Below are 15,721 nucleotides of genomic sequence, written 5' to 3'. Positions count from 1 at the left end.
GTCACTAAATAGAGCAGTTCTTCCCAAGACGCCGAGCGCATTCGTAAGGCTAGGAAGGACTCGGCATTTTCCGCAAAAGAAGCCGAGCGTAGCGTCAGTAGATAAGGTACTAGAGTACCGCTACTGAGGAATCTCCACGTGCGCTCTCAGCAGAACGTGGAACAACCTTTCGCAACTGTTGCTGCTTGATTTATAAAAATGCCGCCAGAAACTATAATGGCGCGGGCGATCAGCAGGCGACGGAGTGAATTTTTTTTTGGGGGGGTGGATATAGTATTTCACTTCGCTAAAACCAAGTATCCATGATTTTTTTTATAAAGGAACACTGTGGATATTACTTATGTATTTATTTTCTGCCATATATTTGCGTAATGACTTGCGGTTGTTCAAGAACGCTGACAAGTATGAACACTAACACCGGACTCAGACGTTTAGATTTGGCTGTGGGTATTTCAGACTATTGCGAAGTTTTTGTTTCACCTTGGCCGGGTGGCTGAATCGAGTTACAGACAGACAGACAGACAGACAGACAGACCGAAATTTCTGCTTTTATGTAGCCCAAGAAAGACTATTGCCTTTAAAAAAATGACAGGAGTAGTTCCTTAGGTCCGCTGCCTCTACGAGCGCAATAATAAAACCGAAACATCGGCCTGGCTACAGCAGCCCAACGCGCACAGGCAACGCTGGTCCGCCGGAAGCGGAAGGCGCGCGGGCCGCCGATAGGCCGGGAGAACTCGCAGAACTCGTTTGCGAGTGTTTTCCTCCTTTCCCGGTTGCTTACGGAAAATCCGGGCGTGGAGAAGTGCCAGAGCGCGATGACCCACCACAACGATCCCGACAAATACCGCCACAATGTGCAGCGTGCACTCACCGAGTCACTGGACTTCCGATGGTGCAACGCCAAAATAGTTTCACCCCCTGCAGCCGCCGGCAACGCACAATGAAGCGCGCTCGTACGCGCGTCGGGTCCTGAATCCCGCTGCGCGCGTCACGTGGGGTCGCCTCCGCCGCCGAGCGCGCCTCGACTTCGCGCTCCACCTCTCGCTCATAGAGTAACGAGCCACAGCGCGGTTCACATCAGCAGCGGCGCCAGCTGGCGATCAATGTGCTGTTGCCGAGGCGTGCGAAGTCCGCTGCATCGGTTCGCCGTGGTCTTCGTCGTCGTTTTCACCGCTGCGCCCGCATGAAGAGCGCACGACAGCCGAGTCCCACCGCGGACACGATGGAGAAAGCCGACCCGGCGTCTCACTCGGCCGACAGTTCGCAGCGGGACGTGCCGATACACTTCGTGTCGGTGAACAAGGTGCCAACGCAAGTGATCTGCTTCGGCGACGCGCAGGGCGCGACCAGGCCCGTGGTACTGGTCATTCCAGGTGCGTTACTGTTATGCATAATTTTATGCCGAGAACTGTACCCTCCTATCGAAACCGTGTTCTCTACGGAGAGAGGCAGTGCAATTCAAAAGGCGCGCGCCAAGCCACGCCCCTGTACGACCTAAACGGAACCTAAACTGAGTGCATGCTCATACTTTATGACCTACATATTCACGCTGACAGGTTGCCGTGCACTTCATCTGTTGTTATTAAAGTACAGTATAGAATGAAAATACTTCAAAAGTTGCAATAATTAGGCAGCGATAAAAGAAATTTCGGCTGAACTTCCAGGAGCAAACGTCGCTGAAATGTAGGGATTTTTTTGGTTGCAAGGGCTTTCGCTTTTATTGTTCCATCTTCCAGTTCTTTTTTTTTTCTTTTTCTCTTCGGATTTGTATTCTCCTGTGATTCACCCCGCCTGACTAGCCGTAAAAGCTTTGACATATTGAAAATTGAAACGGAGCCACTACGCGCTTAATACGACGTTTCACTGGTGGTGTACCGTTGAATTGGGATCATTTATATTACGCGAGCGATTACATCGACCTATTATGTCGGTCATCTCCAAAATCACCCGTACTGAGCGCCGGTTATCCACCGAATCCCTCCTTCGGTCCGGAATACGCGCGTAAACTGAATGTAGTTTCACTTGTCAAAGTGCTCATAGTACTCGTTCTTGTTTATCTTTCTCTCCTTCCTTAGAGTTACGTAAGAAGATAAGTATAAGTAAATCCGCGACGAGTTACTGGTCCCCTTCGGTTGACTGAGAGTCTGGTACCTTGTCTGCATTCTTTCTTTTTTTGTCGTGTGTTGCTGTAGAGTACCCGTGAGCTGTACCGGTGAGTCGTATATCCAGCAGAGGCTAATCCAGAGTGAACTCTTTTGGTGTAGGAGGGTGCGCGAGTACCATGGATCATAACGAAGAGGGGAGCGGAGTTGGCAGTCACTGTACTCTTTAGTTCTCGGGGACGGCCTAATCCGTCACTGATATCCCGGAACATCGAAAGGCTCAACGCGCAATCGTGCGTCTCTATCGGGAGATATGATATAAAACCGAGGAGTCGCTCAAAAGCGCATCGCGTTTAAGATATGAAGAACAATGCATACCGCGAACAATGCCCTTGCTTCAGCTTGCGGCTTAAAACAGTGCGTGATTGATTGCTTCCAAGCGCTGTCCCAAACGCGCATGTGGCCTAAATCTCAACGCACTTTCTGCTTGGCTTTTTCTGAGGCATCTCCACCCCTTTGAAACATGGTAGGGGATTTACAAAAACAGGGGCTAAGAGATTTCAAGAACAACACGATCGATATGGTCATCGTCAGGAAGCACCATGGCGCCTGCAGAAGATCCAGGCTTTTTCCGTGCGATCAGCTACTTAAAATTTATGATGATGATTATAATGATGGTAGTACTTTTTTTAATTTCGCAGAAGTGTACGATCCGCTTGTTTTAATGCGTAAGCATTATTTGGAGTTTACCCCACCTAAAATTCAAAAGCAAGACGCTTTTAGCTTGACGTCTATATCTTAAAAATGCGTCGTTGGTCAAGTTTACAGTCCAATCATTACAATAGCGCAAATTTAGGTGGTTGATTCCTTCAGAATTAGAAAGGATAAAAACTAAAAACTAAATAAAAGTAAAAACAACACCGTGGGACACGATGCACTAGCAATGCATTTGCGCATAATAGTGAAACCGAGTTTAGAGAGATACACGGGCATTTCATTCTTTGATACGAGGCTGATTATACTGTCCTTGGTAAAACGTATTCCGAGCAATGCGCTTGTGTATAAAAGTGAAGCCAACTTTAGAGGAGCTCAGAGCTAGAAGGAATGCTTACGCTTGGCAGAACAATTCTCAGAATGTCTGCCCCCCCACCCCCCGTCCTTTTTTTGGTTCCCGAAAAGCGTGTCTCTTAGTGGAAATACAGGAAACTGAGACAAAAGGCCTACACCGACTTTTTTCGGTTTTACGTTCGCGACAGGATGCCGCGTAACTTCTTAGACTACTTCGCACCCTTTCCCGCCGTTGTATGGACGGGCTGCCTGGAGCAGAGCTCCTATTTTTGTAAGGTTTTAGAATAGTTATTGCGAAGTTAAGAATTAGATGGTACGAATTTAAGAGACAAAATGGGCAGCCGGTAGGGCAAGTTCGTGGCATTGCAAAAATTGGCACGATTACAGCGAATGTAAGAGTACACCGAGTTGCGTATAGTAGGTGCGCTTGTTAATCGTAATAATTCTAAACGGACTTCTGAAGACGTATCATGATTTGTATAATTTATAACTTAAACCCGAACGTCATTATTTTGAATCAGGAAATATAATTTAGAGTCATGCATGACCACGCAGTTGTATATGCATTGTAATAATAAGGCAAAAGCTGCAGACGTTTAGAAGAATAGACAGGACAGACGCCTGATTTCCCTCCGTTCTTGCGAACGCCTGCGCCTTCCCGGCGCATTCAAACCAAGTTGCCCAGCAACGCATCTGAGTGATACATGCTTGGCTGAAAGAAAACAGCTGTCCGTGGGTACGTATGCTACGCCTGGCTGATCGTTATCTGGATCATCACCACGACCTGTTTCTTACTGACGCAAGGAGTGAGATTGTGAGTGTGATCGCGCATAAAAGACAGTGAAGGGGGTCCCTCACGGTCGTCACGAGAAACCGGATCAGCATGGCAAGTGGTTGTTCTAGCGGAGGATGAGGAGGAGGAGGAGGAGGAGGAGGATGAGGAGGAGGAGAGGGAAGAAGAAGAAGAAGAAGAGGACGAGGACGAGGGATTACTTTAGTGATGAAGAGAAGTCAGCCTGGCAGCGAGCTTGGCTTGCTGCTCCATGTGAACATGCGAGGGGTGAAAATGAGCGCAGGAAGCGAAGACATAAAAACTCACACAAACACTAACAAACGCAAATAAGCACACAGAAACCTACAAACGCAGAAACACACTCAGAGCACACGCACAGTAGTAAAGTTAAAGCAAGCGTTCACAGGATTTCGTTCAGGCCGGAGTCACGGAGAAATGACACCAAGGCTCAATGTTTAACTCCTTTTTTTTCTGTTATTCTTTTGTGTTTTATGTTTATCCTGGTCAACTTGCCCAGTGTGTTATGTACCTTTCAATGTCAACCTTCTCCCCTATCCTCCTATTCCTATGTATTCTTTTCTCCCTATACCTCCTTCCCCCCCTTACACCAGCAGGCGTTCCGGTGTCCGCCCCCTATAGGCGAGACAATTTACGCCTGTTGGTGGATCTTCCCTTTCCAGTGAACAATAAATACATACATGCGTACTTGTACTCCGTGTTGCCGCGGCAGTGTAGTGCCATGAACCGTTGACGTTGTAACGTTTCAGTGGTGCATCGGCACGCACCCCAAAGTTTTTTTCAACGTTAGCCGTGGGGTGTCATAGCGGGAACACACACACAGTACATGTCCTATGTCCTCACGAACACTGCAAGCGTGACAGTGAGGGGAGGCAACTCGGCGCGTCTTGTGCAAGTAGTGGCCGTTTGAAGCGACGTTGAGGCGAATGCAGTGAACAACTGCTTCGTCGCGTTTTCCCGGGCCACACGGCACTCGGAAAGTGCAGGCAGGATCAATTCTGTACAATGGGTGATATTTTTTTATCCGTCCTTCCATATTGATAATTGTGAGTGCCGCGCCACGGAGTACGCAAGCGTCGCGGCATCGCGCCGAGAGAAAGGAATCGGGATGATAACGCTACAGCCGCGCAAGCTGTTTCGTCGGACGCCGCACTCCCCTTCACCCCACAATGTCAAGGTAGCCACTGTAGCACGACGTCGTGAAGCAAGCTGGCAGCGCGTGTATGCGGAGTGCGTATTTTATGGGCCAGTTGTTCCCGCGGAAACGAGGCTGGCTGTTGAAGCGCCGCCCGTGAATCCGCGAAAATCACCCACACAGAAGCTTCTTGCCCAAGAATGTACTGCAAAGCAACGTGCAAAGCAGAGGTCGTCGACGTTGTTTTGTGGCTCAACCTGGCCGCAATTGTGGTCCGCGTCGATCGAACCCAGATTCTGACCGTATAGATGAGGTGGCCGTCACCGAGGCATCGGTGTAAATATGCTTGTGGTTAGGATAGCAATGCCAAATGTGCTCTAGAGTAAAGCACTTTAGGGATGGGATTGGCAGCCTGGATTTACTGCTGATGCCCGGTATTGTGGTGACAATTCGCCAGGGGGAGTACATCCAGGGCGGGAGATGAAGCGGCTCACGGTACTTTTCTGACACGGGGGAGGTATAGTGTTTTGTTCCTCTAAGGCGGAGCTAGAACTCAACGGGTGACCAGGAGCCCTTGTCGCCAGCCGCACAGCTGCTCCTCTTTGACCAGTACACTAGGTGAGAAGCGCTTAGAGTCTCGTATGGTCCCCTATGTAGAAGTTGCCTTGGGACGGACGAGACAAAACCGCAGAGCTCGTGCCTGCATACTTTCTAACAGCGTTGTGTTGACCTTGGAAAGGGGCCCGAGTGTTTTGAGGCTGTATCGGAGCAGTCCTTCGCAGAGTGCTGCGTAAAGACGTACGAGGGGCCCAACATAACAGCCCCCTGAGCCGCTGGTTAGCATGCTTAACACCTGAGCAAAGGAGCCAAGCTTCTCCTTCAGCAGACGAACGTGTGGGGACCACGTCAGCGACCTGTCAACTGTTACGCCCAGGAATAGGTGTGAGTCCACAATATGGGGACCCCTGCCGCTGAAAGATGATAGCGGGAGACATCACGCCTGCAGGCTATTGCCGCACATTTCCTAGCCGAGATTTCGAGGCCGCGTCTTGACAATAAGTCCTCGATTGGATTGAAGGCTTTTAAGTGCGAATGCACTTTATAAGCGACCCCAAACCATCCACCGCCGGCGGCGGCGGCGTCGGCGGCGTCCGCAGTGCTCCTCTATATTTAAAAAAGGAACAGCATCCGGCGCCAGGTTTCGATCCGAGGACTTTGCGGCCGCAGCGCGATGCTCTACCGACTAAGCCACGGACGCCACGCTGATACCAGTGTGAGTAACGCGCCTTATATCTTTAACGCATTCAAACTACGTCGTCAGCGGCGTGCGTTGGCGACTCAGCGGCGTTATAGCGGCTTGATAACTGCGTGGTGTACACGTGATACTACAAACCCGATGGAAGAGATGGAAGAGAAGGCGGCGAGGCGGTGGGCTGCGGGGGCCGAGCGCAAGCGCCGCAAGCGGGCCGACAACCGTGCATTCGCACTTTCACATTCTCCCCCTCGGGGAAATGCGGGGGAATTTTGTCCTTCTGTCTCTCTGTGTCACTCGATTCAAAAGTGGAAAGAATGCTTCATCGCGAAGTATATTTAATAGGCAAGGAGGTTCCAAACAACTAAGACTACTGCCACGTCTTATTTGAAGGCGAGCTCATAAAACACGCCTGTTGAGGCAGAGAGAGAGAGAGAGAGAGAGAGAGAGAGAGAGAGAGAGAGAGAGAGAGAGAGAGAGAGAGAGAGAGAGAGAGAGAGAGAGAGAGAGAGAGAGAGAGAGAGAGAGAGAGAGAGAGAGAGAGAGAGCTCTTTATTAGATGACAGCAGAGAGGTTTGCCGGCATGTTCCCGCCTACATGCTACACTGCGGGGATCGGGAGAAGGGAGTAAAGGCCCTAAAAGAAGCAGGACAGAAGAGGGGGTGAAAGGATAGGTTAAAAGAAAAAGTTAACACGAAGCTTTGAGTGGTGACGTAAAAGGTAAAGTTCTAAATTGTCTCTGCGACGCCGATTTCGTGTAAATAGTCAAAGAAGTCATTCTTGCTCATAGTCATAGTCATTCTTGCTCATAATTGTCATAGTCATTCTTGCTCAAAATAGTCATTCTTGCTCATAACACGTCACTGTGGCGCAAAATTTGAAAGTTTTTAAATACTTCTTGCTTTTTTTTTGTTAAAAAACATTTTTTGTGGCTGTAATGGAGCTGAGTGAGATACTGAATCCTAGTTCTTTCAAATTAAACGAAGTTGTATTTTCTCTTCGTGTTTCCTTTAATAACATTTTTTGGGCATGCGTGCCATTTAACAAGTCCTGCGTTTCCAGTCTATATCATACATCTTCCGAACCAGAAATCATCTCTGCCACTCTTGCTCCCTGATAAGAGGTATACGTGCGGGGTCTTCCGTTGCGCCTTGTTGTCTGGTAGCCTGATATAAGGTCGATCCACAAGGCTGAAGGGGAGTTCAGCGTAGCCTGCATGTTCCGCCGGAATCAAAGCCACAACGTTAACGACACGTTTGCTGCTCCAGACCTGTTGCCACACACTCACGCGTGCCACATACGTATACTGGGTATCTCACCAGAGCACGGGTTCGCGGTTTCGATTTTCGGCCGCTGGAAATAAAATTCACTCGCTCCCTCATTCTTTCCCTCCCTCCCTCCCTCCCTCCCTCCCTCCCTCCCTCCCTCCCTCACTCACTCGGTTGCTGCGGGCTTATAACGCTAAAGCATTAAATCTCCATGTTTCAAGTTTGCTTTGTGAGATGCAGAAAAGCGTACATGCGTTGTGACGTACAGAAAATCGAGGCACTCTCCGGGAAAGGGTAACACTCCGGGAAAGGGAGGCACTCTCCGGGAAGTAGTGCTGTAGGAGGCTTCTGAGTAAGAACGACGGACCGTAGAACGTTCTGGACACACTTTGCATACGTCGCCGCGTGGGCCCGGAGCTTCACTCCACATCGTATGGGTGACGACGCAGCATGCCCGAGTCGAAGTCGGGGAAGACCCAGAAAGTACGCCACGGCGGAAGAGGCTGAGCAGATCCAAATGTCACTCACGTAACCGCCGTCGGCAGCAAGGGACTGTGGATTATGCTTCGGCAGCGGCCCTATGAGGGCAACAAGGAAGTTCAACAGAAAGTTTAACAGCAGGATGATTAACAGGAGGTTCAACTCGGCTTTTGCCTTCACATTATTTGGACGTTCTAAGTGTCCCCCGTAATTTTTTCTTGAAGAAGGGAAAGCATGGAAATACCTGTGTGTCAGAATTAACACTGGCGTTAGAGGTCTCCAGGCGGTCCAAACTAATCCGTTGCCTTCCAGTACGCCGCGCTTCCGGGGCATCAGGGTATAAGAGGTAACGAGGCCGCGCACGCGGCTGCCCGAGCGCTTACCCACCGTGCGCCTCACCCATGCCCTCCCGGCTCGGAGATTAGAAAACCACTTCTGCGGTTTAGAGAAACCGTAAAACATTACTGCGATAACCGCCGGCTTTACCCAGCCCCTGCCAAGGGTCTGAGCAAGGTCGATGAGCCAATACTGCGGCACCTGCAGACGAACACATTTATGTGTCCTGCAGTAGCAAAGCATTTCGTCCCCCAAAACAGATGGGCGGTGTCTGCACTGTGGGGAGGTGTCCGACACCTTCCACATGGTGTGGGCATGCCAGAGCCACCGTGCGTTATCCCCCAACCCTTCCCCTACCAGAGAGGCATGGGAGGCAGCCCTGCTCAATTGCTCGGGGCTGGAGTCTTAAAGGAGCCATGAAGAGAAAATGTAACTTCGTTTAATTTGAAAGAACTAGGATTCAGTATCTTACTCAGCTCCATTACGGCCCCAAAAGATGTTTTTTTAACGAAAAAAAAGCAAGAAGTATTTAAAAACTTTAAAATTTTGCGCCACAGTGACGTGTTATGAGCAAGCATGACGTCATACGGGCCAACAATAAAACATAATTTTCAGTGCGTTAACTGCACGTTAGCATTCAAGTGATGCGGTCAAATGAAATTAGAGGCCTCATTACAGACGTCGAGTCATGTGTCATCGCGACAGGTCACTTAGGCGGCCGCTAATCGCGCAAACAAGGTTCCGTGACGTCATAGAAAAGTTGCGGGAAATTGGCTAGGGGGTCGCGACTGCTTCAAACGTTTTCTTTAATATCTCCGTTATTTGTTCGAAGATTGCGATGATATTTGTATGATTGTTATCGAGACTAAGCAGTCTTTCTAATAAGCCCAACTTGTATGTTGTCTTCATGGCTCCTTTAAAGGGCTCTAGCTCAACGGGCGAGAACAACGGCCTTGACGAATGGGGTCCCGCAATTTCTAGAAACTGCGCCTGTGCGGAGGACCACAGGCTCTAACTCTCTTTTATTCTTCTCATAAAATAAAGTTTCACTCCTCCTCATTCTCCTCGTAGTCCCAGTAGTGGCTTCGTTGTTTAAAGCCTGAGTTTAACTCTGGGTATATATACCCTTGCTCTTTTCCTTGCTTGCTACCTTGCTCACAGAGACTTTAATAGGACGACTTGCTAATGCGAGAACATTCTTGAGATAGCCCTACTCGTTTTGGCGAGGCTAATTCCTGGCTGTCTGGCCTCGAGGCGGCTCTCTCGCATGTAGTTCGAAAGAGTATGCTGGTGGTACGATAGTTACGCAATTCTCACTGAAACATTCGTACCCGCATTCTTGATCATATTTATATTTCAGGCTTTTATTAGGTGTTCCACTGAATGAAGAGCTCTACCATCGAACAGCGTAATACCTACCCCTCTTTGAATGATTTGACTGGCCAAATCATTAGGTCATTAGATCTAATGCATAGTGTTTCAGATCTAACAGATTTTTTTCATGAAAATCGTCAATGGCGAATGAGAAAACTGGTGCAGCCAGCAGCCCAGCACGAAACAAAATTTGGCCGCGTATCTGCTCCTTTCGTTGCAAATGTCGTCAAAAGACGACAGTCTTTGTAGACATTTGCCAAGGAAATGCCCCCCTTCGCTTTCCCGCTCACCTCTCATGCTGTTCCTGTTCCGTCGCGCTCATCCCAAGGTAAACACACTGAAGGTTTGCTCAAGGTGATTTGAATTTACCGCGTTCCATTGCTACAGGCGGGGTTCCTCGATGCCAGCGCTGCAGTACGGCGGAAACGCGCGTGAATCGACGCGGCCGACTTCAAGGTTTATAGAACCGCGTTGCCGTGCTCCACGTGCGTTCCAAGCAGAACGTGAAACCTAGCTAGTGGAACCTTTCTTTGCTGTTGCCGCGTGATTTCTCATATGCCGCCAGGAGGTGGCGCGGGCGACAGCAGGCGGTACGCGTTGTTCTGCAGTACATGTAGAATATCCTTTGCTATCAAAAAACCAAGCATCCAGGAATTTTTTTTAATAAAGGAACACTGTAAATATCCCTTGTGTACTAATTTCATGTCTTATATTTGCGTAATGTCTTGGTCTTGTTGAACAAAGTTGACAAGTATGAACATATAAACCGGGCTTAGACGTTTACATTTGGCTGTAAGTATATAAGACTATTGCGGCGGAAGCATTTTACTTGGGCCGGGTGGCTGAATCGAGTTACAGACAGACAGACAGACGGACAGACAGACCAAAATTTCTGGGTTTAAGTAGCCCAAGAAAGATTATCGTCTTTAAAAAAAGAAAATTGAGGGCCATTCTGCCGGTGAGTCTGAGGTATTGGTAGAGCGTAGGGTGCAGGCGTCCTTCAGCAGCGAGCAGGGAGAGCCGAACGAAGCGAAAGAGAGAAGAACAAACAGTAGGCACGATAAAGAACGGTAAAACAGGAGGAGGGCTCGTCTTCGTTGTCCCCAGGCAAGCCGCTCCGCGCATGCCCAACAATCCCAGGCGTTGCCTAGCAACAGAAACGAAGCGTCCTCTTTCTTGTTGGCTACGCCATTCTTTTCTAAAGCATTATGTCGCTCAGGATGCTTCAGAATCAGTGCGCCCTATGCGTTACGTTCTAACGGAAACGAGCCGTCCTTTGTCTTGCTGGCTCGGCATATCCCTTGACACGGAAGGCTTTTTCAGGAACGGCGTGCCAGGTGCTCTCGAAAAAAAAAAAAAAAAAGACGCTGTGTACCTGTAATCAGGTGGCCATATGAATGCGGCATATGGCCGTCTTTATACAGATTTCTTTACTACATATATAAAAATGGGGACTGCACGCATCTTTCGCTGGAACAAGAGCGCCCGGATCGTTAATCAGAGATCGTTAACGACGCGGGACATAAAAAGCCTGTTTTCTAAAGGCGTGAGTGTGAAGGGGGAATCTAACGCTCGTTTGTCATGTTATCAGCTTTACCAAAACTGCTTCTGCAGTAGACTTTACTGCGAAGCAGCGAACACCTGTGTTAAGCGCTTGTCGACGCAACGCAGCTGCCGCATCCAACTGTCCTTGCGCCACGCAGCTGTATGCCGATGAATTGTACCTACGGAAGTTGATTTCATAATGCGGTTCGATGAGACGTCAGCAGACTGCACAGACGGGCCCAAGACGTGCACAGTTGTTCCGCAAGCGCTATGGTTAGGAACGCTTTTATTGCTTTTTGCGAGTTTTACCAAGAACAGCGATGCGAAGTCTAGTGCCTGGCAGTGTTTTAACGCAGATATGGTAGTAATGACGTTAGTGCGATTACATTCTGTTTGCAAGTACAGTTGAACCTCGTTATAACGAACACTGGTATAGCGAATTATCGGCTATAGCGAAGTAAATACAAACTTTGGTTGGCCACGCTTAATTTAAATGACACTTATTCTTCTGCAACGAAAGTGAAACTGTGAGAGTCGCGCGCACTATCGGATATAACGAAGACATAATAGCCACCGGACAAACATCCCATCGTTCCTCGAAAAAATAGGAACGCAGGCTTGCTGTGTCAAATCAACTTTGTTTTGTTATAATTCCCCGTTTCATGTTCTGGTTCATTGAGCTTGAAATGCCACAAGGAGAAAGATAAGGGTTACCTTGTTTATAGTATGTTCGAAGGTCAAAATAATGCGTTTTGAAAGATTTCCGCACGCGCCCGATAACCGGTTAGTCAGAACCAATTTTTACCTCTACTGTTACAACGAATATCGGTTATAACGAACTAAATGACTGTCCCGGCACTACTTCGTTACAACGAGGTTCGACTGTAATGCAATACACAGTCGAGTCCACTTATAACGACACCGTTTGTAACAATATATCGGATATAACGATGAACGGCTATGGCACCGTCAACTTTTGTATTATTGCTATGGTAAAATAAACCGCTTATTACAATGCTCCAGTGCCACGATATCGGATATAACGATTGAATCCGGCTATACTGTGCACAAAAATGTAACAGTGATGGCACTGATGACTAATGAAGCGGTTGCGCAGCCTACTCACGTAGTGTCTTCCTAGGAGGCCCAATGCGTGACACAGGCCCTTGGGGGACTTTGTTTCCGCCAAGGACATTTACCTCAGCTAGGTGAAGCACCTATAGATGCTCTCGGAAAAGATTTGGGCTAGCCTCACACGCGGCAAACAAAGGTGACCGACTGTGGCTTCTTTTCCGCAAATTAGTAGCAGTATGACCTTGCTGGCATCCGAATAAAATGTTTTGCGCTCTGTTCCGTCTCTTTATATCGCAACCCGCTTATAACAATTATTGGTTATAACGATGGGATTTTCTTTGTCATCAGTTCATCGAACATGACAACGACTAGAAACGCGCTTACTTGCCCAATTATGGGACTAATAAACGAATGTATACGGGGTTGGGTCCTTGGCTTCGGCCTCGGTATTTCGGGCTGCATTTATACCCAAACAGAAACAATGATAAATTACTGAAATAAGGCATGTGAACTAAAAATTCCTTGCACTATGAAGGTTCACCCACCCACCGCAAAGCTGAATAAGCAACAACAAGAACAAAACTCTTACAGGAAATACGGAAGAAATTATTTCACCTTTGCGTTCTCCTTGAAAGCGAACCTGGCCGAAAAAAAAAAAAAAAAGTCATCAGCTGTGACGTCACTGCGTCCGCATTCATAAGTGTCGGCGCCTGGTTGGTGCCTATTGCAGATGTGGAAATTGAAGGCCACTGTTGAAAGAAGCGTTCAGAGCGAAGCACGGCGATCGCACCTGTGATGATTCACGGAAGACGGATACAGTGACAGCACCGTCTCTGGTTTTCCGATCAGCTTCGATTTCACTCAGCGTGCCGGGGGAAATAATTTGAAGTGCAGAGCACTTGATGGGCTCGCCTTGTCGTCTTAGCTCGGTAACGGTCGATGCGACTGCGGAATCAGGCGGCGCTGCGAGATACCGGACCCAAGTAGAGCCTTCTGTAGCGGCGTCAGGGAGTGACGCGGAGGCTTCGAAAACCACACGGTTTAAATAGTCATAACCGTTCGAACCTCGGGAACCGCTGGCGCTTGCCATACATCTCCTTGTTGTACCGGCAAAGAAAACTGCCGGTACATTTCAGGCAAAATCTGTGTATATAACCGGCAGCCCCCGCGATCATTTAGTTAGGAACGCTGGTTGGGTTGGTTTTTACGATCGTAAGGGAAAAAAGCGGCCGCGCAAAAGAAATGGCGCGTTCGAAATGACACACAAAGGCTCCGGCCGTGCAAGAAAAAAATTACGCGTTCGAAATGACGCAAAACCGCTCCAGCACACGAAGTCAAAACAAGCGCAAAAATAACAGCACTCCCGCTGGCGCAGTTTCAGGCAGGGGGCGCGCGAGCACTGCGAAGGCGGGAAATTTGAAATGCATTGGGTGTCAGCAGTGAGCGGATAACGGCGCTGCAGCCTACTATGGCGAGTCACTGTTCTGCACATCCGACAGCTTTCACATTGAGTGGAACGGCTTTAATTTTTCTGCAGTGGCTCTAATAATCTTGTTTCCGCTGATAAAAATTTAAAAGCGTGTTAATTTGAGCTTCTTTATTTTACGTTCGTTTCACCAAAAAAGCACAAGCGTGTGTGCAGTTACAGCACCAAATTACGACCGGAAGTGCAAGCGTCCGTTGCGTACTGCACTATATGTATGTGGCAGCTTTTGTCTTTGGGTGCGCTTTTATTAAAATACGTTTAAGAATGAGACCTCGGTCAAGCGGTTTTTCCACATTTTAGCGCCATCTACGTCTGCAAAATGGAAGAATAGAAGTCTATTTGAAGTAAAGAAACGGTATAACTATAGTAGTTCTAAGACCAGTTTCTTGGGGACATTAGAGTAACACAATATACGACCGACCCAATTCCGACCATGTAGTCGACACTCTTAAAAAAAAAAGGTCGGCGCACTTACTAACAGAGCACTAACCAGTTACTTGTCCCAGTATTGACTAGGTACTTAGTTGCTTTTACTAACTGGTCATGCATGACCTAGTAAAAAGGTACGCGTAACATTGTGGATCTGCTGAGGGCGCAGCGCGACATAGACACATTCATCACGCACATATCACACGTGGACAATCAACAAATGAATTGAGCAAGAAAGCCAACGGGATGCACGAGCAGAGCGAGTATTAAGTTACCGTAGAAATAAATCTGCTCTTCTTGCTTTTATAGCCAGCAGATGAAAGTCCTCTAAGAGAGTCGGTGGGCATGTCGTCAAAATGAAATATTTTAGCGATAATTTTAAAATTGTGCATTTTAATGTGAGAATATACAAGACAGCATGTGGATTTGCAAAAACTTTTCATTGTGATTTGGTGTGGAAAACGTCCTGTAGTTATTATGTTAAAAAATCCATAGCATTTGTTACTTCAGTGAATGTATCAAACCAGCAGCAGTTACTAAGTGCACTGTCTCGGTTCCAGACTTAGTGGTAGGACCTACCTACCGTTCTGGGGGGTAGTAAACTCCGTAAGGAGTTAGTAAATACAGCCGTTACTACCCTTTTACGAGCTTTTTTGTTAAGAGTGGAGAAGGTTAGCTTTGTAGTGACTGACAGATCCCCGAAACATGCCTTGAAGTTATGCATGGTTGAGCTTCCTTTCCCATTTACATATTCACGAGCGTTATGATGTGTACGCTATGAAGCTGTCACTCTGCGCATGAGCGTAGAAGGCGAAGGCGTCCAGGAACTGTACGCAGGCACGCAGGGCCGCACAGTCTTCCCGCTGCCATCTGTGAATAAGAGCATCTCCCAGAACTGACATCTCTATTATTGTGCGGCCGCCCGGCTTGTCTACCGTGGCGTAACTTGAAGCAACGCTCGAGCTTGTCTTCGTCTTCCACTTCGCACCCATCTCTCGCTTGAAGACGAGAACTGTCAGAAGGGACGCAGGCGTAGTCAGCAACCGAGAAGCGATAGCTCGTATACCGGGAGTTTGGGGAGCCAGGTGATATGTCTCGTTCACCAAAAAATAGCAATTTTAGCATTTGGTATAGACTAACTCTATAAGGGAAGGTCTATAGACCTACTGCTCGGTGCGATGCCACAAAAATGTGTTCGCGCCGGCATCAGTAGCGAGTGCAGCTAAGCTAACAAAAACACGCATAAAAATTTAATCTGAGCTGCTTAGCCAGAAACAAGATAAAAAACAAAGGAAACTTAACAAAAAATGACGCCGTGAGCCATGTGATAGCAGATATGATGCATTCAATTTCGGCACACC

At 48.1% G+C, this 15,721-nt stretch overlaps 1 protein-coding gene across 1 annotated transcript in view; it reads left to right on the top strand.

Annotated features, from left to right (window-relative positions):
- The first annotated feature begins 1,036 nt into the window (after positions 1-1,036).
- LOC144180385 (lipid droplet-associated hydrolase-like) overlaps positions 1,037-15,721 on the top strand; it is a 44,139-nt gene continuing 29,454 nt past the window's right edge. The window contains exon 1 of the mRNA XM_077708746.1: positions 1,037-1,373. Coding sequence (XP_077564872.1) covers positions 1,184-1,373 — 190 coding nt within the window. The 5' untranslated portion in view covers positions 1,037-1,183. The remainder of the gene's footprint in view (positions 1,374-15,721) is intronic.

The sequence above is a fragment of the Haemaphysalis longicornis genome, unplaced genomic scaffold (assembly GCF_048455015.1).
Source record: "Haemaphysalis longicornis isolate Haplotype H1 unplaced genomic scaffold, Haemaphysalis longicornis Haplotype H1 scaffold_4, whole genome shotgun sequence".
Classification (NCBI taxonomy): Eukaryota; Metazoa; Arthropoda; class Arachnida; order Ixodida; family Ixodidae; genus Haemaphysalis; species Haemaphysalis longicornis.
Note: the sequence above shows the minus strand (reverse complement) of the source record. Positions and strands in the feature narration are given on the sequence as shown.